Source organism: Corvus moneduloides, chromosome 3 (genome assembly GCF_009650955.1).
Source record: "Corvus moneduloides isolate bCorMon1 chromosome 3, bCorMon1.pri, whole genome shotgun sequence".
Taxonomy (NCBI): Eukaryota; Metazoa; Chordata; class Aves; order Passeriformes; family Corvidae; genus Corvus; species Corvus moneduloides.
Genome location: NC_045478.1, coordinates 78090223 through 78113566, shown reverse-complemented (window position 1 = coordinate 78113566; position 23344 = coordinate 78090223). Strand labels below are relative to the sequence as shown.

Below are 23344 nucleotides of genomic sequence, written 5' to 3'. Positions count from 1 at the left end.
ACTGTGCCTTTGTTAGTCTCACAGTTTTTCTGGCCCAACAAAGAGGTTAATGCATTCATTATCGATCTATTATTATAATATAGAGACAATAGACTTTCAAGAAAAAAGGGAGAAGACACCCACACTCTAATTTGAATGTGAAAAAGATTAATGAAATTCTTATTCCTAACTGATATGTGTAAAATATGTGGATAAGAGATGAGTTGGTTTAAAAAAGAAAACCCCCATGAAACTGTACAGTTATACTGTTACCTAATTTTGACCTTTATTTTGCAGTGACCAGTGTAAAAGAAAATGCTGAGAAGTACATGGAGATTCTGGAGGATAAACTACATAGGTAAGGATGATATTGTGGAGACCCTTTGAAATCTTAAAGATGCTTGTACATGCAGCATTGACATGCATAGAAGTGTTAAGAAACTTGCATGAGAATAATACCAAAAATAGTTCAAAGTAGGAAATACTGATTGTGTTAAGAGCTCTGTTCATGGCTGCGTTCAGCAGCCTGGCAATGGGTGCAGGTGAAAGAATCACTGCATTCTCCAGTGCACAGGACTGCTCTGGAGCAGTGGTGGTCCAGCCAGAAACCCCGAAGTACTGGGGATATGACAACTGGGTGAAAAATCACCCTTCTGCTCCTATGCAAAACCCAGTGCTGATTAGGGCCAAGGAATCCCTTACCAGAATTCTGTACATCTTTAGCAAGTAATGACAGTCTGTGTAACAGTTTTGGAAAAATGCCTATTTGGGGTATTGTGGAGAGCAAATACAAACCAAGACAACAATAGAGATATCTTAAGAACTGAATCCTAATGCAGAATTTACAGATTTTTATGCCTTTTTTTTTTTTTAAAACAAATGCTAACATTTATATTTCCTTCTCTTGCTGCGTGAAGGGGGTTCTAGGTGACCCCTTCTGACTTTCAGCTTCTCCTTGAAATATGGTTAGCAAATACTACACTGCTGTTGTAATGGAATCTTCTAGTGAGTGAACTTTGCCCTGAATGAGTGTATTTGTATTGAAAAAGGCTTTCATGGGTTGTAACTGGAGTTTGTGTCTTAATGAAATGTAATCCTCCAAATTAACACCACTTCCATTTCCATTACTGAGCAGGTATAATTAGTAAATTGTTGCCCTTGCTATTTTTTTTGTTGTATTGATAAAGAGAGGGTTCTATATGTTTAGTTTTGTTCACTCATACTTTTGAATATAGAAATATTTATTTTACTCAACTCTTAAATTTAAAAGATATTCAGATCTGAATTAAAAATGATGGAAAGAGACCTGAAGATCAAGCTTTGTGTCTGTGTGCTGCCTAGCCCTCTCTTAATAACATTTTTACTCCATATACTTCAGTCCATTAGTTTAAGACACATCTTAAGGACTTTGTGTGCTGCCTTTTTGAAAACCATACTCTTCAATAAAAAATAAAGTATAGCAACATGTTTTGATGCTTCTAGACTGTATGGATTTAATTAGACATATCAGGCTCTCAGAAGGAAGTAAATTTCTCTTTAAGTGTTAAATACTTGGAGAATCTGTATGTTTGTTTCTCCTTCCAGAGGTTTATCAGATAGAGTTTGCAGGTCCCAGATGGTGACAATTCATTCCTGAACTTGTTTTCCAAGATCTGCAAATGGTATAAGTCTAAAAATAGTTCAAGTAATTAAGGGCTAAGAATTTGTTTGAAAATTGATGGCAAGAGAAAACCTTTAATGTTTTTATCAGAAAGAAGTTTCCAAGATACGATGTCTTGAAAAATAGTTTATTTTTATGCTAATAAGGTGGTTATAGATGTTTGTTTTTAATACGTTCTTTGGTCTTTAAGTAGCTAGCTGCACCATCTTTACAGCTTGAGCAATAAAAAGAAAAAGCAAGCAAGAGCCCAATAGGCCTCCCTGAACCCTGCCCCTGCTTAGAGCAGTAACATGAGAGAGCTTCTCATTTGCGGTCTTCATACAGATGCTCAGATTACTCATTTATATATATCATAAGCTAAAGAAAGAGTCTCTAAGGAAAATTTAAAGAGTGAGTTTTAAGATTACATTTTAGACAGAGGTAGAATTTGCATCTGGCTCATGGATGCGCCTTTGGGGATGCTCTTGAAACCAAAAGAGGATCAAGTCTGGGTAGCATGAATTCAAATAAGCCTCTAAAGCTTTTCTCCAGATGAAATATATAATTTTGCCAGGTAATGTTTCAAATAGAAACAGCCTAGATTCAGAACCCTTCAATTTAAGATACAGCTTCAAAGTAAAGCAGAACTCTCAGAAATGTTGTTTTTGACCACTTTGTAACAGAAGGAAAAGGAAGTTAATGAAGAAAACTCATAACAAAACAGCTTTAATGAAGATTCAGGTTTAAAAAATATCAGTTTTTTCAGTTAATTTCCCTCCCATCCACCTTTTTTATTTAGTGTGGAATATATTCCTCTTGTCCTTTTTTTTTTTTTTTAATGGTTGGAGGGTGGGGAGGGGAACATAGCTTATTTGCTGGAGCACCTTTTGGTGAGGTGGGGGTTTTAGGGTTTTTTGTTTGTTGGTTTGTTGGTTTTTAAAACAAGTGCAATGCTTTTCACTGTGACCTAAAAAATGCATCCATTGTTGGGTAGCTTAATAGAACACATTTCATTAGGAATGCTACTCTTTTGATAGCCTTGTACGTAAAGAAAAAATGGGAAAATATGCATTGACAAAACCCAGAAATATGTTCAGTATCTGTTAGTTTCACCCCGAGGAAGGCAAACCACCCATTAAGTATACAGATTGCTTGACATTTTTTTTTCCTTATTTAAAGTATGGGTTATATTCTGAGAGTGGACTGACAGTTGTTGAGAATGAACAAGAAAAGAATGAACAAATAGCACATTTAATAATGTTGCTGCTGTCTCTTTCCCAGTCACCAGCATACATCAAACCATTCCTCAAGTTTATACATTAAATCATTGGCTGCTCTCTTGAGATTGTAAGTACCACTGCCATCTCTTCCATGGTAGACCTTGCAAATTGCTTACCTTTTGTTAGCAAACAGGAGATGTGCAAAAGTGGTCAGAGTTAGGGTAACCAAAGTGAGTTCAGCAGAGACATCTGGATGTCTGAATATCTGAAGTACAAGAAGTTTTGCGTGGATAACTTCAGCTCATCACTTGAGCCGTTTAGGAGGGATTGTACAGGAGAAGTTTACAGTAATTGCCTGATATAGATAATTGAAATTCAGATGAGCATCTTCTCGTGGGACCCTTGTTCTTCCACAGAAAGTGGTTTTTTTTTTATTTCGCTTGTTTTCACACCAAGTGAAGGCTCTGCTAGCACTTTATATCACTAACATAAATAAAATGTACTTCAACCATCCAACTCTTTCAAGAACCACCAAGTTCTGCCGTAAGTGAGCTTAAGTCATGTAAATGAGTGAGGGTCACGAGCTGATCCTAGGAGAGAGTGCTGTAAAGCCATAAAAGATTTCATCTTGAGCTGTTAGTGGCTGTATGTCATGTTGTAGAAACTGTGATGTCTGCTATAGGAGAACTGTTGTGCTAAGGCTGCTGAGTAAGGCTTTCCAAAAGCTTTTCCCTCTTGTCTATGGAGCAGCACAGACATACTTGGGAGTGCCAGATGGTCTGCGGTAGTTTTGCATAACCCATGACCCTCCTCAGTTGTGCTGAGGGCTGTTCCAGCTGCTGGTAGTATCTTAGCAGTGCACAGATAGGACTGAAATGTCATCTTTGCCTGCCTGCCCCCAAGACTGTGTGTTTTCTACTGTGCTTCCAAGAGACCTTACAGCCCCTTCCCTTGCTGGATAATGATCTGATCTTATTTTGCTTACCAACAGTTCTGCTGCTGGAGTATTAGAATGCAGGTTAGACAAAATACTAGATCCTTCTAGTGACTCATTTAGTCCCTTTCTTCTTCCCAGCTGGTCTAAGTCATACACAGCTGTGAGAACATTAGCTCCAAAATTCTGAGCAGCAGATACTTTATATGCGGTGATGCATTCCTTCATATCTCTTGGCCCACATGGTGATGACTTCTAAATCCCTTATCATAGCTGCCTCAGGCTGGAAACAATTTTTTTGTACTAGCTGATGTAAAGATGACATTTCTTGAGCTGAGGGAATTTAATGTGATTGTACTGTTCTCTAGGCCTTGAAAGATTATGCTGTGACTTCCATTCATCACAAAAACAGGGCTTTTAAGTGGCTTTTCCTAATTCCCAGATAGGAATGATGAAATTATTTTTGGGGAATAATATTGTTCAAGAATAACTGGTGACAATTACACAAAGGTATTTTATTGAGCTATTTTCTGTGCTATTCTGCAAGAAAGGGGAAATGCACAAATATAACAAGATGCAATACTGCAATGACTTTACTTTGCCATTGTTGAGTGATAAAGCACCAGGTAACTTTGCAAATGTGTGCAAAACCTTTCTTCTTTAATTGACTCTCTTTTGCTGTTTGTCTTGGGTTAATTTTCTGTTCAACAATGTTTGTTTTCATATTAATGGTGCCTTTAGTTGCACTCATGGGTACATGGTATGGAAAATGTCGTGGAGTCTTAACTTACAGCACGTAAGTTGTGCTCATCCAGGTGGTTCCTTGTTCACTGAGGTGTTAAGATGGTTGGTGTGATACAGGCAACTTGCATTTATTGAAGCAGCAGAAATCAAGCACAAGGTCTGTTTTACCCGGTCTCATCTGTGATTTTTTTTTTTTTTAAAGCATTTCAACCAAATGTCACTTGACTAGTTCAGAACAAATGTGGCTGCAGCCTGGTTGCTCTGGCTGCTAGGGCATGCATGTATTCTGTGTCAGAAACAAGGGTTTCTCATGCAGGCAGTGTTTTTAATGCATTTGAGTATGTCATCTTCACTGAGATCCTGTCCCTTCAGGCAAGACATCCAGTGTTCTGAGAGTCCCATGCTATAAGAGGACAGGTCAGGATTAAATGCCACCACATCACATTCCAGTTTACGTGAAAATGAACAGTCTTAAAAGTTATTGCCTTCCCTTATTATTCATTGTTAGCTTACATACCACATGTCTTGAGTCTCCTTTATAACATACTAAGTTTCAGAAATGGTTTTGGGAGCAGAGCTGGGTTTGAATGCTCTGAATAGCACAGCATACTGAAAGACAGTGTTTCATACTGCTGATGGTCTTAAAGATGATCTCAGGACACATCAAAAGGACTGTGTATCCTGGCAGATTTGTAGCTCTCTTTCTCTGTTGTTCCTGTCTGTATGGAATATTTTGTGGTTTAGTTTAACATTGATTATATAGGTGCAGTTTCCCCAACTGTGTTGTTTGCTCATGATTTCAGGCTGTTGTTTTTGAGTGGTCCTTATCTCTGTGAAAAAATGCCCTTGGATGGCAGTGGAATCACTTGTGTTGCCTGCTGTTACAACAAAGGACTGCGGGACTAGGCTCAGTGTGATTAACTTATGTACTGAAAGTTTGGAACATGTTTAGAGATTGATGCTGCTTGAAGTGAATATGTTACATAACTTGCCAGATTCATAAATTTGGAAGAAATCTTTGCACTCTCCAGTGACATTTGAAGGCATTCTGCCTAAATCATGGTTTGCTCTTCTTTAGAGTAAAACAGTCTCTCTCGACCACACTGTGTAGTTTTATCATACTGATGGGTACCCAAAAGGCCTTCAACCACCACCAAATAATTTCTCATGTTTCAGTAAAGTGAAAAACACATTGCAGTGTCACCAAACTCTCATGGGAACAATCGAACACTTTACTTTGGACAATCCGTTCTCCTTGTTGTGAACAATACATCTGCTTTGTTTCAGTTACCTTATTTTTCTGTCTACATGAGAGAGGCTGTCATGAAAACAGGACTATTGTTTCTTAAAGGTTCATGTTTTCCTGATATTCTTTTCCAGCCTGAAAACAGCAACTCTTCTCATACTACTTACTTTGCTGTGGAAAGGTTATGATACCATGGATTGAAGGATTATCACTTTCAGCCATGTAACTGGTAACAAGAACATAGGAACTTGTGAATGAAAGTAGCATTTTAAATGGATTTCTATAGGGGAGGGGAAATTTGGCAAGATCCAATGGATCTTTTGGTACTTTTGTAGTGAGGGAAGTTTACTTGCCCAAAATACTCACAAATCAAAGGAGCTGTGAATAATGGAAAGCAAACTGCTAAGTGTGTTAGTTAATAAATTACAGGTGATTTTTTGGTTGCTATATTGGCCCAGTCTTATTTGGGAGATACATCTTCTTTTTTTAATGGTTTTGCAAAGTTCCACAGTGGTGAATCCAATTAACAAAGAAGAAAAATGTAAACATCTTTCTTGCTCTGTTTTCTCCCCTCTGCTTTAAATGTTGTGTGCTTTCTTATTTGCTGTTCTTTAATTGCCCTGCCTTGAAGTTAGCAATCTTAGAAAGGGGACTTTCTGATTCTCCTCCTGCTCTTTCCTTTATTGTGGCTCCTCTGTCTTCCTTCCTTGGTCTTGTCTCATTTCCACTTCGTGTATTTTTTTCTTACCTTTGTTTCCAACTCTATCCCTTGGGACACCTTTTTTTGCCTATCTCCTTTGTGCATCATAGAGCGGGGGGAAGTTGGATAGTAGGAATATAATAAAGCACTTTCTACACAGAAAACCTATTCTCACCTTTAAACCACATTAGATTACTTTTCAAGCTGTTTTAGGCTGCATGACCACACTGCAGGTTCTCACTAAATATCCTTATTGTCTTCACGATCACTTGCAATGTATTTGAAAATGTTTGCAGTTTCCTGACAAAGTATAGTATCTTGGAAGCTCTTAGTAAATTTAAATAATGTCAGAAGAAATTTGATGGTATTGCTTCACAGAAGTGGATTAGCCTAGATTAACTGGGTCTGGAGGAAAGGGGAGAATCTTCACTATGCCTTTCATTTCTGGTTGTGGAAAATGTAGCTAATGCCCACAGGGTGTGGAAAAGGAAATCATCTCTATAGAAGTGCAGCAGATTAGTTTCTAATCATGTTTCTGCAGCATAATGTGCATTTTATCGTCAGTGTTATCTGGTGGCATGTGCTAGTGGAGATCTCTTGATAAACTCATGTCTGTGCCAGGATGGAACTCTTGATTCCCAGCCTTGAACTTGTGTTTCAGCCCTAGCAGGACTAATATCTATCTATAGATGAAATGCACATTGCACAAGCAATAAAAATAGAGGGCAAAGAATGCAATCGGCTTCCTTCACCAAGTGAGAAAATGTATTTAAAAAAAAACCCCAAACAAAGCAAAAACCAAGCCGAAAACCACCCCCATTACTACTTCTGTCTGTGGCATCCACAAGATAGGAGATAATTCCACTGATGGAACCCACCACGTCTTTTGTAGCAGTAATCTACTGTGTGGCAGTAGCAGGAATCTTCTGAATTTGCAGTGATAAAATGAATTTTTTGCTTCAAGGGGAGGAGAACTTTGTTTTATATCCTAGGGAACCATCTGCTGGTGTAAGGTGTGGAGGGAGATGGGTAGGCTTTTGGGCCTCACAGTACTCTGGGGGAAGGGAAGGTAACAGAAAATTTACTTCCTCACTTGAAGTTGTAGTAGACAATTAAAACTGCACCAATGTATATGTGTTACATATAACATTTTTAAAAAGCTGTTTGGCTTCTATATAAGATGATAAGAAGTGAAGAAGGGCACAAGAATTAAAACCTCAGAAATTATTGTCTTCCCCTCCCCCCCCCTTTTATATATATGTATTTATTTTTTTGGTATTTTGCCTGTTTGGAGACACTGGGTCACAAATACTGATTTTTAATTGGGAGGTAGGGGAACTGTGGCATGTGACTGTACTGTTTGATAAGAAGTAGCAGAAAGCTCTGTTCTTTTTAGCTGTTCTCAGCATTGAAACTAAATCTTTTTAGGGGAAAAAAAAAAAAAAAGAAGGTCAGATTTGAGGCCAGTTTCCAGTGCCTCAGAGCTTTGGAAAAAGCAAAGCACATGGTTGAACAGCCTTTACTAACTCCCTGTCCATATTAATTCAGGTTTCAGCCAGGGCTTTTTCCAAGTTACTGAATTAACTTCAGTAGTTAGTGTGCAGCATTGTCAAAGACAAGGTGACAGGAGATTTTGCTGCTTATTCATGGAAAATCTTGCCCTTCTTCCCTCTAGGCTCTTTGTCTTCCATTCATTTTATTCTTAGCATAGCAAAAATTGTCAGAGGGCAAGGCTGGGTCTCCCCTTCTAAAAACATAAAGTATTGCCCTTGCTTGAAAAGGAAATGTGGTGAAAGTTTACAGCCTCTCTAGCTGGTTAGTAATTGTATATTTTGTTAGGATTTTGTTTTATTCTGTATGCCCTATTCTTATGCTGCATTGTTCTGGTGCTGGTCAGTCATGCCTGCAAAGCTAGAGTGCAACACTGTGCTGAAATTCATTAGTGTCACATTCTGTGGTTTAACCCCAGCCAGCAGCCAAGCCCCACACAGCAGCCCCTTGCTCACTCCCCCACCAGCAGGATCGGGGAGAGAACAGGAAGGGTAAAAGTGAGAAAAGTCATGGGTTGAGATAAAGGCAGTTTAATGGGGAAAGTAAAAGCCACGCACGCAAGCAAAGCAAAACAAGGAATTAGTTCAGCACTTCCCATGGGCAGGCAGGTGTTCAGCCATCCCCAGGAGAGCAGGGCCCCCTCATACACAGCAGTTATTTGGGAAGAGAGATGCCATCCATCCAAACATGCCCCACTTCTTCCTTCTTCCCCCACTTATATATAGAGCATGATGTCATATGGTCTATATACGTGTCCCAGCTGTGTCTTCTCCCAACTTCCATGCACCCCTAACTTTCTCCCCAGCACGGCAGTAGAAAAAGCAGAAAAGGCCTTGGCTCTGTGCAAGCCCTGCTCAGCAATAACAAAAGCATCTCTGTATTATCAATCCTGTGTTCAGCACAAATCCAAAATACAGCCCCATACTCACCACTGGGAAGAAAATTACCTCAGCTAAAACCAGCACACACAGTAGTCCTCCGCTGCAAACCCTTGCCTTGTCAAGAGTAAGTAATTCTGTATCACTTTGCTGCTTTGGTGTGCTGAGATTTCCCTGTTTTGGAGCTGAAGTAACATTTTTCTTATCTTTTTCCCTAATCTCTTGTGCTCTTCTTGCTTGAATTATGTGAATTTGATTAAGAGTTTAAAATTCATATTAATAATTTTGCTTGTTTGTTAATTGGTGATACTTTTCAGTGTGGAGAGGATCCATTTTATGAATTGAATGTCTACCATGACTGACATCAGTCATACATCCTTCCTCTTTCCCAGGAGTAGGTTCTTGGCTTTTGGACCTGGAAGCCTATACAATTTCTCTTGAAGATATTGGTCCTAACGTATGCTTGCATTAATGAAGGGAAGATTGATACAATGAGCTTTGGTGGTTTGCTTTTAATAGTTTCCCATTTCCTATGCAAAAATGCTTTGGCTATGACAGAATATTTTTTATAACAGCTCCACTATGCTTCACAAAGAGTGTTCAGCCACTGACCTTATCCTAGAATTTTCAGAGGGAATTTGAAAATAAGATCCAAGATCAACAATATAAGGATGTATTTGCAGTGTGCTGTAGCTGCTGAGGAATTAAATTTGGACACTGTCAACCTAAAGGACAGTGGTTTCATCATTCCCTTCAAATAACAAGGAAAACATGCAGCAGGGTGTAGTAGTGTTAGGTGAGAGGCAGTCTGAAAACTAGGGACTGAGTTTGAGAAAATGATTAAAGAATATCCCTTTACACAGAGGACTGTTTCCAATAATTTTATGTAACTTTTCCCAGTCTTACTGAGAAAAATAACTGTAAACTCTTCAAAGTGCTTCTCTTTGCCCTTCAGCATCACCTGTGCCTTGCCCAGCTCTGCCCTGCTGTTGACTTCTCTGTGAGCTGATTTCATGCAAACCTCAACCCGTTTTAGCTGTGAAGATATGACTCTGTGAGGGAAGGGAGGGATAGCAAAGCTCTTTGTCACCTCTGGGTCCATGGCACTTAGCTTTTGCTCTCCTACCAGATGCTCTTGGTGGCTGCATGTAAGTGAATACATGTAGTGAAAAAGAGCTTCTCCCTTCTGAACTTGGCAAGAAAAGTGTTCAGAGGTGGATGTGTATTTTCTTACTACTACTCTTTTCCAATGCATCCCTGAAGACAAGATTTGAAACCAGTTTGTGCAATTACAGAGGCTTAGTCATCTCTCTTGAGTGGGATTGCCATCAACAGTAGTAATGGCTGTAGAGCAGTCAAGGAAGATGAGGATGGATGCCTGACGCCATTCTGCCTGCTCTCCACCAGTGCTGCTAAATCCTCCTGTTCTGTCTTTGGGTGATAATTCGCACAAAGCCCTGGCTGGCCAATTAGATAGGAACTTGATCGTGATTAAACAAGTAGAAAATAAAGTATTGCCATCTGCATAGCATAAGTGTGAAGATGTAGGGTAGCTCTATTTTGCATACAACTGGGACAGTCTTTCCTGCTAGCATTTGGAAGCTTTCATTAATTAACGTACTTACTCCTGGAAGTGTACTGTGCTAGTCTGGGGAGACACGTGTGGCCCAGCAGCTTCAAGTGTGCTGTCAGCAGCAGTGCAGGGTTTTTGTAGGTAGCAGGGTCCAGCCAGGGAGGACTTGTAGACCTTGCCCTTTCTCTTGCTCTTTTTGATCCAGAACAGGATTTGGCTCCTGAACTTACATGACTCTGCAACTACAGCAGGTCATATGGTGCCCTTGGATGTTTCAGAGGAACTCCGTAAGCACGTGGCTATTGACATCGGTATTTGGCCAATGCTCTCGTTTTTCCAGGTGTGTCCTGGTTACAAAAGTTGAATTTCAAGATACATTCCTACATGATAACAATGTATCACCTTTCCCAATTGTACCTCTTCTAAAAGGTTATTTCTTTGCCCTGTTTTTTAATCATTATGTATGCTTAATTCCTGTTTGGTCAGTGGCGCACAAGATGATTCACATTCCCAAATTCCCTTGATGCTGAAAGTCTAAATCTCTCATCCTTTCAGACAGAGAATTATATTTTAAACTGTTTGATATCAGGGAAGAGAGGTGAATAAAAATGATAGGAGAATTGTGAATTCCTTCTATGTGCTTCCTAGCACTGTGGTCAGAGAATGTAATAAGCAATAAGAGATCAGGCTCATTATTCTAATTGCTTTGCAATAAGAACACATTCTTCTCTTGGTATAAATAGCCATTGCTGCTCTTGCAGCAGTGTGGATTTGTGGCAGCTGAGAATGTGGCCTCAATGCAAATGCTGTGCTTTCTTCCTGTGGCATACTTTTAGAAACAAGTGTATTCTCTTGGATTAGAACTGGTGGTGACTTTGAAAGCCACTAAATGACTTCCATTTCTGTGGAGGTCACTAGAGTTGGATGCTTTGTGGAGTTCAAGCTCAAGAAAGTATTGAAGCTTGTGTAGCAGCTCAGCTGAACAGGGCTTAGAGGAATACATAGATACTGAGATACACGTTTTCCAAAATCAGGGCCTAATTCGTGCCTCTCCTTTAAATCTAATTTGGGATCAAATATTAAATAGTGCAGAAAAAATATTTTATTCCAGCAATTCCTATCCAACCAAAATTAATGACATTGTGGGGCTTTGCCGTTATTGCAGGAGCCAAAGGCAAGCAGGATACAGACTGAATTATCAGAGTTAGTACCAAGCTTGAAGGTGTTTTATCAGATTATGAATAAGGTGAATGATAAACTAGGTTTGAGAAGCTGGCTTTGTGTGAACTGCATAATAAGAAGAATTCCCTGGTAGCTTTCTCCTCATCTATCAAGGTTAAGTTTTTTAGTCTTAGAATAGATTATTTGTAATAGATGTTTCAGTGGAGGTAAGGGCAGAGGACCATTCCTTTTTTCAAAGAGAAATAAATAGCCCTGAAAGCAGGTAGTAAATTTTTACATTATAGATTAGGTAATACAGTAAAAATAAACTCTAAAGTAAATATAGGGTCAGAATTGAATTATAAATGCTCTCAACAAGATGCCTTCCTTCTTCCCTTGTAAATTACTGAATTTCCTGCACCTGGCATGTTGGTCCTGTTCCTGCATCCACCCTGTGTTAAGAATTGAAGCGAAAACCATCAGCTGCAGCAGTCTGTAATTTTGTGTTTCCAGTGGAGATAATTTAAGTATAATGCAATGACATTGAATATTGGTAAAAAGATGACAGCCCATGATTAAAGTTCTGCGCCAGGTAAAATAAATGGCTGGAGAATTGAAGAGAAAACGACGAAAGTATTGTTTGATATTGTGTGGTATGTTGTTTTTTAATAACACTAGTCAAATGTTTATTGTTGGTTTTAAGCACTAGAAATATTGTTTTTAACAGGCCTTTCAGGAAACAAAAAGCAGACATAAAATATGTACATTCCACATAAAATTCGAGGTGATAGCTCTGTCCTTAAGTTGCCGTATCAGGGTGGGGTTTTTTTAGAAAAGGTGTCAATTCTTAGCAGATTGGTTTTAGATTTCAGTGCTAAACTTCAGTATCCTGGATGCAGTAGGTAATGTTTCACTGAGTGGAAAAAATTGTGGATAATGAGTATAATTGATAAGGTTAATTTTTAAAAATACATTGGCAGAAAACATTGGCAGATATATATTTATTTTGTTTTTTTTTGTTTACTGAGATTACTGTGAGGGGCCATGTATTTTTATATGAATTTACATATTTGTTGTTATTAGTGTATCTCTATGAAAAATTCTGCACAGAAAGGAATTTTTTAAAGAAATATGAAGGCGGTTCAAGTTAATAGCTTTTGTGAGATGTGAGAAAATTCCTTAGAAATCTTAGAACCCATCATAATAGAATGTTTATGCTTTTTCCTTAATTACACAATTTATAGAATTGGTGGTGTAGCCTCATTATGCATATATACAAAATGTCTTCATCTAAAGACACTACCTGGAGCTACCACAAGTAATAGAATGGCAGGGTTACCTTCTGGGTAACAGAACAGAGAGGGGGAGAAAACAGAGGCGGTGAAGAACAGACTGAAGTTTTTAACTGAAAGAGTTGTCCCTGCTCCCAGACTCGCAGAAATACACTTTTCCTGGAGTGAAAGTTCAGATATGGGCAAGCAAAGATGTGAAAGAAGCAAGGACCATGCAACAGGCAGCAGCTGTCCGAAGAAGACAGTGCAGTGTTTAAGTGGTCGCCTTCCAGCATGGCATTGTTCCTTTCAACATAGTGTTACACTTCAGTTCCATTCTCTAAGTGGTTTTTATGCTGGGCATAGGGTGTCTACAGTGTTAAATATCTCAGACGAGCAGGTGTCTGAATGTATTTGGGGTTCTCCACTAGGACTGGTCTGAAATTTGGCAGATGTGAGCAAGGAGGGAATTGAACTGTTGCTCTTCTTTTTGCTCACCAAGCCAAGAAGTACTGGAAGTTTGGAACATGTTTAGAAATTGATGCTGCTTGAAGTGAATATGGTACATGTTCACTTCAGCTCCTAATCCCAACACAACTTAAAAGACTGTGGTGGGTGTTCCATAGCAGTATTGTGGAGGTTAGATCACTCAACAAGGACACAGGATATCTGGTTCCAGGTGCTCTGCCTCCAGATTTACTCTGTCCTGAGATGTGGATGCCATAGCCACCACACTGAGGGCTGGTTTGGAGGCTCTGCTCTCCTTTTACCTCAAATCTGCCCCTGTCTGCACATTTGCTTCTGCTCCTGGGATGCTGTAGAAAGCAGAGCCACTGCCATCACCCATTCTTCCAGCTGCGTCAAAGTGGTGTCTTCACCTCTGTGCTGCACTGTCATATCCTGTCTGGGTGCACTGGATGTCTTTTGAATCTGCCTGATGTGCAGAGAACTTGACTGTGGCTATGAAGTGTAGATACTAGAAAAGTCAGCCCAGAGCAAATTTTTCAGGTGTTGAAGATACAAAAGTCCAGAAATTAGATGGGGGTTGTGAGGATTTCTTTCTTGGGCTTCTGTGGTTCTGGTCCAGAATATTCTCTAGTGGGTGAAACATCACATTTAAAGAGGGAGAGCTACTTGTTGTTTTGTAGTTAGTATTGTATGTTTTATAGAGGAGAAGGCAAGGTTGGAGAAGCAAGCTGCTATTGCTTGTGCCAGGGGAAAAAAAGGACTGCAAGCTTCAGACTTTGCCTGGGAGTTTTAGCTATTCTCCAGGGTAGAGTAGGTTGTTAATCTGACGAGGGAATATGTGGAGTCTCTTTCTGGGAGTGAGTCTTGTTTTCACATGGAGAAATGTGATAATAGTGCTGAGCAGCAAACAAGGGTTATCAGTGAGCTTTGAAATAAGGGAGTAGGAAGAATGTCTCCCGCACTGGGAGACAGCCACGCGATTGGAATCATACGAAGTCAATTCATTAGATTTTTGGCTCCTGTGGAGAATGGAGAGGAGGGACACAATGCAAGGAATTGAATTCTGAAATTGAGATTACATTGAAGGTGTTTATAGGATTAGGGAGACTTGCAAGAAGGGGGTTAAAAAAAAAAAAAGGTTTTGATTTCAGATATTTAGGGAAGGTGACTTTCTAGTGTGCAGGTGCCTCAAGGGGAAACAAAAGTTTTGCTGTTTGGGCAGAGTCCACATTTTCTTTGTACTTTCTCCCTTATCAGTCTGTCATTGCACACCAGTCAGGTGGGGAAAACTGGATTATGTGCCTCCTTCCCCCAGGAGCCTCATGTGAGTCACTGATTGGCACATTGTAGTCCTTGGTATGTTCCACAGGTTGGCTGTCGGTATCTTAAAATATAACAGCCCTTATATATATATAATTATATGACCTTTGTATAAATATAAAGGTTAAAGAACAAGAACTGATCAGGCTGGAAACTTCTATTTTTTTTAAATGAAGAAGAGAAGTAAAGCATATTTCTGAAGTAGTAAATACTTGTTAAATATAAGAAGAGTTAATTAATGCATTACTGCGAATTAATATGATGAATCAAATAAAAAGGGGAGGCTCTACTAAGAGCGAAGCAATACCGTTGCCTTTTTTCCTCTAAGTATCATTAGAGGATACTTTCTTTTGCTTGTCTCCTTTGTTCACTGCACAGCTATTGCCTTAAGAAAAGGAAACAAAGACATTGCTAAGTGTTGAGTGAGAAGAGCTCATTCCTTCCCTGTGGTGCAAAATATAAATAGAAGCAAGTGACCAAAATATAGAGAAACTTTCCCTAGTTTGTACAATAGTTCAATAAAGAATGGGGATATTGAACAAAGTCTTTTGATTCCCATTGGCATTTTATGCAAGCCTCAAAAGTTTCCAATCATTTAAATTGTCAAAATGAAAATCCCTGTTGTTTCTGCCAGACTATTTTTATTGCATTTTGTTTGCTGTTTTTGTCAGAGAAAACTGCTTTTAGGGTCAGTGAATGCAGAGTTAAAATATGTGCCAGGTGTTGGGAGAAGATAAGTACATGGTTTCCTGAATCTGCACCTTAATGTGGTTCACCTATTAAAAGGAAGTAATCTGGAATATCTCTTCTTAATGATGGTTGATCTCCCCTTCTAAGTTACCTTTTGATTATGCAGTTTCTGAATAGTTGTCTTACTATGTAACCCTTTAGCTTCAGTCTCACTCTCTTGGCTTTCAATCCGAGGGTTCTTACAGGGATTTCCCTTGAAATAAGCAACCTCATCAACACACAGCGTTGACCTCAGGGTGTTATAAACCACTCGTAACAATTCACTCACCAAGGGGCATTCCTGAAAACTATAGATGATGAGAATTACAAGTAGTGACATCTTCCTGTGTTGATTCCAATATGCTTTTGAGGAGGTTTTGCAGAACTTTGTTTTGGTTTGGGTTTTTTTTTTTTTTAAATAGAGTTTAATATAAAATCTTATTTCTATTTTTACACAGGCATGTTTTCATTTAGACCACAATGTTCAGGAACTGAATGTGCCTTTTGTATGTATGCAGGGCCCTCAATAAAGAAAAGTCATGTTCTCATAGTTCCAGTTAGCACTATAAATAGCTTTAGAATAATGTTGTGCTGAGAGCCATAGAGAGCCCCTGTTAATACCTCCCAGAATCTCATCAAAAGGCAGAGGAGCAATGTTCTTTGGAGCTCAAGAGAGAGAACCCTTGCTGGATATGTCTCTTGACATGAATTTCACCCAACATCACAAGTAGAGGGAAGATATCCTTTTTTACTTCTTTTACCCTTTTACCCTGGTTGTGTTTCCAGTAAAACTACTTGACATTTAGTAAAGGCAACTGCAATTACAGTGTCAATTGCCACTTTATGAAGAGAACTCAAGGATAAGCCTCTCTGTTCTACATCCGTTTCCTCCTGTCCATAAACAGCTCTGTTTCTCTGACAGCTCCTTCATCATCATCAGCTTGACCTAATGCAGAATTCTGTCTGCTGCGTCCTTTTGTGTTGCTGTGGATGTCTCAGCCATTCTTCAAGTCAGCTTAGGCCTGCTCTTGTAGATTCTTTTCTGCACAGTATCCTTGAGGTAAAACCTGTCCCAGCTATCCATGCAGCTAAAAAATTACTCATGTAGAGTCTTGCATCTCACTTACTTCACCATCAGTTTCCCTGGCCATGACTTGACAAAAGTAGTCTTGTCCTACACTCATTCATTCAAAATGAACACTTCTGTCTTTTTTTCCATTTCACTTTGTTTTTCTCCATTGACTCCCTCTGTTCTGTCTCATTAAGACTAAATACTAGCTTCCAGTGTCAGGGCTGTTCACAATCTTACACTCCCTACTCAGTTTTTTTGGTTTTTTTTTAATATGAAAAGACTGACTTTCCTCTGTAGATGTTAAACCACATTGGTGTCAATCACTTGCCCACTGTATTCTTGTACTAGCATCTCTTGTGTTCTTACATGATTCCTTTGGGAAGGGATGGAGATCTTGGATATGTAATGACATGTTTCATTGACCTCCCACAAATCCTTAAAATACTCATTCACTGTGAAGCCTCAATGTTCTTGACACCACTTAGATTAATCAGTTACTTGTGTAACTAATTAAACTGTTGTACTGTAACTAACGTGCCGTGTCCAGTCCACTGTGTTTCTTTGAACATCCTCATCTGTATCCTAGCTCTTGCTGATTGGAACTTAAAAGTTGCCTTGGGAAAAAGGCTGTTATTGTAATGTGTTTGGTGTTTGTACAAAGCCTGGCACTGACTCTTGGCAGTTCAGAATCAGTAGGTGATTAAGGCATGCTTTGTGTCTATGTAAATGGTTGATGGATTGTGATTTGTTGTGGATTGCAGCAGATTGTTCCAGACACCTTCGTTGAACTTGCTACATATGCCACTTTGATACTTATATACAGGCGTATAACACCTAGAGGTGTTGATAAATCATGAAATATTTATAAGTATAAGAATAATGTAAAATCTCATCCAGACTTGATCCATCATTTTGAAACATTTCATACCTGAAAAATCTCACTGTGTTCAGTACAGCCACCCATGGAGGCTTCATGGAGACTGCAAATGCACTTTTAGAGTGGACTGAAAATGAATAAGCCAATCTCTGTAATTCAGTTGAGTTTAATTTTAACACCTGATGTAAAAGCTAAAGTTTTTTTGTGTGCTGGGGACAACATAATTTTTAATAATCGTTTGGAATGTCTCTGTGTTAGCTATTTGCAGCTTTAAAGTAATTTTCATTCCAAAAGTGTGTTTGAAAAATGCTTCAAGGCACTGAATTCCAAAATACAGACTAAAAGGTGGAGCCTTCTTATGTTGGGCTTAGATATGTTCAGAGTATCTAAGTGTATGTGCATTCACTGGTTTTAGTTGGAAAGTTCAGCATAACATCTTAGCATCTTAGCTCAAGATGTATCAGTTTTACAAAGATACCATGATAAGGCCATGATGGCCTTCAAACAAAAGCCATCTGTTAGCAGTAGGTTCAGTAATTGCTGATTACTAAAACGTGTTTAAAACTTAGACACAGACAAAACCACATTGACCAGTGTGCTGAGTCATGGCCAAATAACAGCTGCCCAGGCACCATTATGCTGTACTATTATACATGCTGTTCATCTTCCCCACTGTGAAATACTGCATACATCACCTTCTCTGCCCTAATTTTGTCAATAAAGCTCTTCATTAAATTAAGTAGCCAAAACAAGTTATCCATTGCAAATTCTGGTTTAGGTCTCTCGAGTGTTTTTTAGCCTTTAATAATAAGCTGTCTATAGATGCAAAAAAACATTTTCAAAAAGCAAGTAAATGAGCTTATGTATGTCTGCAGGAAAATGTTTTGACTGTGTAACTATGATAATGTGATTGACAAGTAGAGAAACAGTGGGGGTTATTTTATTTTTCTGGCTTGGTAAGTGAAATGCTACCTGGATGGAACACAGACATGTAATCCAGTGAAGCATTCTTCCCTTTCTAATTAGTGATACTTTGAACTCCTTGGGGGAGACCAATTTGTGGACCCCATGCTGCATTATGCTTTCAATAAACATATATACTGACTCTTAAGCACAGATCAAATAGCGCAGCTTCTGAAGCCTGATTTTGCTCTCAGTCTCAATATATTGCTGAGTGATTTTTACGGCTTGGCATTTTGTAGAATTTGTGGAGTTAAAAACATACTTGTGTTAGATTAATGATCTCATTGTGAGAAGTGCAGCTCCTTTATCCTTTGTCTGGAATAAAAGATAAGCTGGTATTTAATTTAGTCAGAAAAGTTAAAATCAAATGGTTATTTTTATTCTTTTAAGTCACTTATAATTTCTCACAATTATATAGTAAATGATATAATTTGAAAAAGAACAGTGAAAAAAAAATTGCCGTTATTAACATTGAAATCTGTCTGGAAGTGTGTATTGCCATGGGAAGAGCTGCTTCTGAGTCCCATCCCAGGCTCTGCTATACTCTAGCAGGCAATCTACTCATTTGGTTCCTTAGAGACAACATGTTTTAAGTGGAGATGTGACCACATCACTTACAAACAGTGTGATGTTAGTGTTCAGTTCCGAAAAGCTATCTACACTTAGAATTCCCATTTATTTCAGGTGGAAATAACTCTTGGATGGATCTCAGGAGTGTTATTTGTAATGTACATGTTTGAGAGATGATTAATGGATGAAGAGTTTATAGAAGTTTGGTATTTTGAATTTACTAACACTTTTGGTTTTGTTTTGGTGGCATAACAAAGTAGAAGGAAACCAAAGCATGTTAGTAAGAGGTAAGGACAACACTCAAAAGTATAAGACTGAAGAAAAGGGAGACTATTTTGGTTTAATCTAATCTGATTCACCAGTGCTGAAGCAAGCACATTTTAGTCTAATAAGAAATTTAGTATACCTATTTTCCAAAAATTAGAGCTGATGTAATACAGTAAATTGTGTGGTTTTTCACATATAATCTTCTACAGTGAATTCAGCCAAGGCACGTGGCTGCAGGATGACAGGCCTGTGTGTCTGACAGTGTGAAGGAAGCTCTGATTATAAAGGCAAGACCCCTGAACCTGTGTCTGAACAGAAGAAAGCGTCATGTTTGCCGTACAGTTGGAAGCAACATCTTAACCCAAGGAGGTTTTTCTGTCATCGACTTCGTAATAGGGCAATGATTTTATTGCTTTTCAGTTTGATATAGTAATGTTATCTCTGTGGGAGTATTTGAGGTACTTAAGTTTTTTGGATGTTTTTATTTTTCTGTCTATAATAAGCATTTACCCCAACTGTTACTTGAAATAGCAACTGTTCTCCCTGAACTGCAGTTTTATTTTCTTTTGGCTTTTATTTCAGCTGCGGGAGCCAGCTGCTCCAAAGAGTGTGGGAAGCTGACTTGGAGGCCTGTCAGCTGTTGATCCAAGGGTTTCAGCTGAAAGAAACCAGTTGCTGTGTTTTTGAGAAAGAAGAGAGCCAAATGGATGAGATGGAGATGACTGCTGATGCCCCACCTGATTCTGAAAAAAGAAAAGAAGGTCACTTACGAAAGGGCACAGAGCGTGGTGCTGTTTCCTGCTGCAAACACAGGGAGCTGAAAGAGGTATCTGAAGTAGTCTGCAGCTGCATTTCAAGGGATACTGCTGGTTTTCCTTTTGAGAGGAGGAGTTGAATCTTGGTGACGAGTCAGCAGGGCAGGTTAAATATGAACTTAACATCTGGCTTCCAATCTGGAATAAAATAGCTTATTAGCTTCTCAGAAGCCCTTCAACCCTTTTTCCTTTTACCATCAGTCTTCTTAAAATGCAGAAATTATGCAGGCAATAAATACAGAATGTACATCAGGATTTAAAGGAAAAATTACTAAGTATTTAACCGAAATTATCAGTTGTTCCTCATCTCACTGACAAGTTTCATTCTGAGTTGGTTCTGCTGACTTGTTAGCCTGGATCATTGTTAGCTGACATGAGGAGAGAGTTAGGTTTCCTCCCTTAGTGAAATCGTCAAAGACTTCTGAGCTAATAGATGCTAATAGGCTTGCAGCATCCAACAGATATTAAAAGGAGGAAAAAATCATGAAGCTTAGAAGGTTTGACAAATTTCTTTTTAAGTTTTCATGTACTGATCTGGAATGCTTGAAAAATCAACCACTATCTAATAGTCTTTTAACTGTACTGCCTAGGTAAACAAGCTGTTAAAAAAGCTTCATCACCCAACAGCACCACTGTGACAAAAAGACCCTCCAACAGCAGTTGTTGGTTTTATTACTATGGAATTAATTTGAAAAAAATTTAAATTATGCTTAATTGCATCTGATGTTAAGAGCCACTGAACTGTGGATTGCTCTGAAATCTGATGCGTAATTTTGCATTTGCACTGGCTGAGACTTAGTGGAAAGCAGACCCTTATCTTACTGTACAATCTCCTCTTGTTAGTAAAATTCCGGTTTTATATTGGCTTCAGTAGTTCTTGCAGTTTTTTCCCAGGGCAAATGCTTTACAGACTGACTTCACATAGAGAACATTTTTATTAAAAATGGTCAGCTTGGCTTTGATTCCACCCCCGTCGCTCCCTTTTCATATGTTTTATGAGTCTGCTGAACTAATATGAGGAGTTCTGTTGGTTATGGAAATCTGTGCTCCTCTTTCAAAAGTGCTTAGAGGCTCTGGAGTGTTTGGGATTTTGTGACTGTTTCTGTAGCACTCCTGATATTTGTGCTGTAATTATCACCTCTTTCACCCCTGCAAGTCCAGATTGTTTCCCTGAAATCAACCTTGCTATCCAAGAATGACAACTGGGCAGCTAAAGTGAGGTGACTTCTGGTTCTGGAGAGATATGCAGGACTTGAGGGATGGTTCCCCATATCTCAAATGGAACAGGAAAGTGTATTTGCAGTGCTTCCAATTCAGCTCCTCCTTTGAGCTTGCTTTTTGATAATCTCCTGTCTCTATCAGCCATAGAGGGAACTTAAGACTATGCACTTCACCCACTGCTCACTTCACCTAGGTGCTTTAACTTTGTGGTGTAAATGCCTTTGCCTGGGATCTGACTAATCCTGGTATCCTGAATAAACTCCATTTTGAGAATGCACTAAAATCCATTCAGAAGCTGATGTATAAACATGAAAATGTCCATCAGGGAAGGACCTGTGGAGGTACTCTATTAAATTTTCTGTTGTTGTTTTCTTTCTCTGCCTCTGTCTTTTGGTTCTTTTACTCAGAGTTTGGATTCAAACACAGGAGATGCAGAGTTGTTCTTTGGACTCAGGTGTTTATTATTTCTTATCTATGGTACAGCTGCACAGAATGTGCCTCTAAATTAACAAGGTGGAAATGGCCCGTGAGTTCTACCTTCCAAGGTCTTTTAAAGCCCAAACTACCCAATTATGGAATGCCAACTAATTTTTTTTTACTTATAATCCAATAACTAACCATTCATGTCTGCACTGTGGGTTTTTTGAACCAATACCAGATCACCCAGGCTTGTGAAGAAAGAAGAGCTAACCTACACCCAAAATCCTCCATCTTGTTACATGTATATTACTATATCCCAGAAACCTAAATTTTCTACATCTCTACATATTCCACCCAGTGTTATAACAAACTTCTTTTTTAATTACACAGCAACAATCTCAGTGCTATCACATAAAAAGGGAAGCCTTTCCCAAGGCCTCAGGTCAAATGCAGTGTGGTTTTGAGGATCACTGCCTGTCAGCACTGAAAGACTGAAATTCTCTGAACCCAAGGTTCCAACAGTACTCCTCCATCTGTTCCTAAAGCACTCCTAGGACTGATACACTTGACAGAAAAAAAGGAAGCAGTTTTGCCAGTATGAGACTGTTCATGTATTGTCCAGTTTTTTGAGGGAGTTGAGCAACACAGCTGTGTTTCATCATGGCTTACTCAAACAGCTTTCCTCTGCTTCAGTGCTGCCTGCAGCCTTCACCGTTGAGGCAAAGTTATGTGCCACTGATGAGTGAAACCCATTGCAACAGTGAAACTGCCCTGGCATATCGACTGTATTCTGGCTCTGGAGTTAGGGTTGGTCTGCCTGCTTTTATACTTTCAGGAGATGAGATTTTTTTCTTTATTGTGGAGCATGGAAGTTTTGCCCCCCAAAAAATGGCTTAGGTTGTAAAACTGATAGGATCTCATTAGAAGTGACAGACAGTATCTAAACTTCTAGAGAAGAGCCATAACAGATTATTCCCTAACATCTCTTAGTAGTTCATCACAAGGGAGAATATAAAAACAAGCAAAAAAACCTGACACAAATCATGCTAACTTCTGGTTTTGAACGTGCCGAAGTGCAAGAAAAAATCCATCTTGATTTGTAAATGGACTTGAAAAACAAACCACTTCTGAAGCCATTTAAGTGCTCTGTTATATGGTAGTGTATTTTTTATTTAAAAATAATTCAATATTTGTGGCCAAAAAAAAAAAAAAAGTGATGTTGTGCTTACTCTCTCAATTTAGCCATTTATATGACTGCCATAGAAGAACTTATTCTTGTACATTAGCAGGGAACTTTTCATACCCATTTGTCAGCAAGTGAGGATACCTAATAGAAAAGCATGTATTTGTCAAAATACGTGGTTTCATATTATTTAACAAGGCTGTGGTGCCCCTGTGAGAGGAGTAGCTTGCTGTGGTTGCCATGTTTCTGGGATGACTATCCTCTTCAACTGTGTTACAACCTCTGTTCCCCATTAGGGAATTTCTAGAGAGCACCACTGGCCACTGAAGCAGAAGGAAAGACTCATGTTCTTTGTACTTCGAGATTATTGAATTAATTACTTCAAGACAATATACAAAAGGCTGATAATAGCATATGTGCATATATGCCGTGAAGAGTACATTTCATCCCCAGGTGATGGATTTACTTTACAGTGGAATTCTATAAATGAAGCTCTCCAGTTATTTATTGTGTCATGTAGAGCTAAGACTAGTGCCAGGTGAA

At 38.9% G+C, this 23344-nt stretch overlaps 1 protein-coding gene across 1 annotated transcript in view; it reads left to right on the top strand.

Annotated features, from left to right (window-relative positions):
• DISC1 (DISC1 scaffold protein) overlaps positions 1–23344 on the top strand; it is a 191672-nt gene that overhangs the window by 144965 nt on the left and 23363 nt on the right. The window contains exons 10-11 of the mRNA XM_032102313.1: positions 277–337; positions 19745–19988. Coding sequence (XP_031958204.1) covers positions 277–337; positions 19745–19988 — 305 coding nt within the window. The remainder of the gene's footprint in view (positions 1–276; positions 338–19744; positions 19989–23344) is intronic.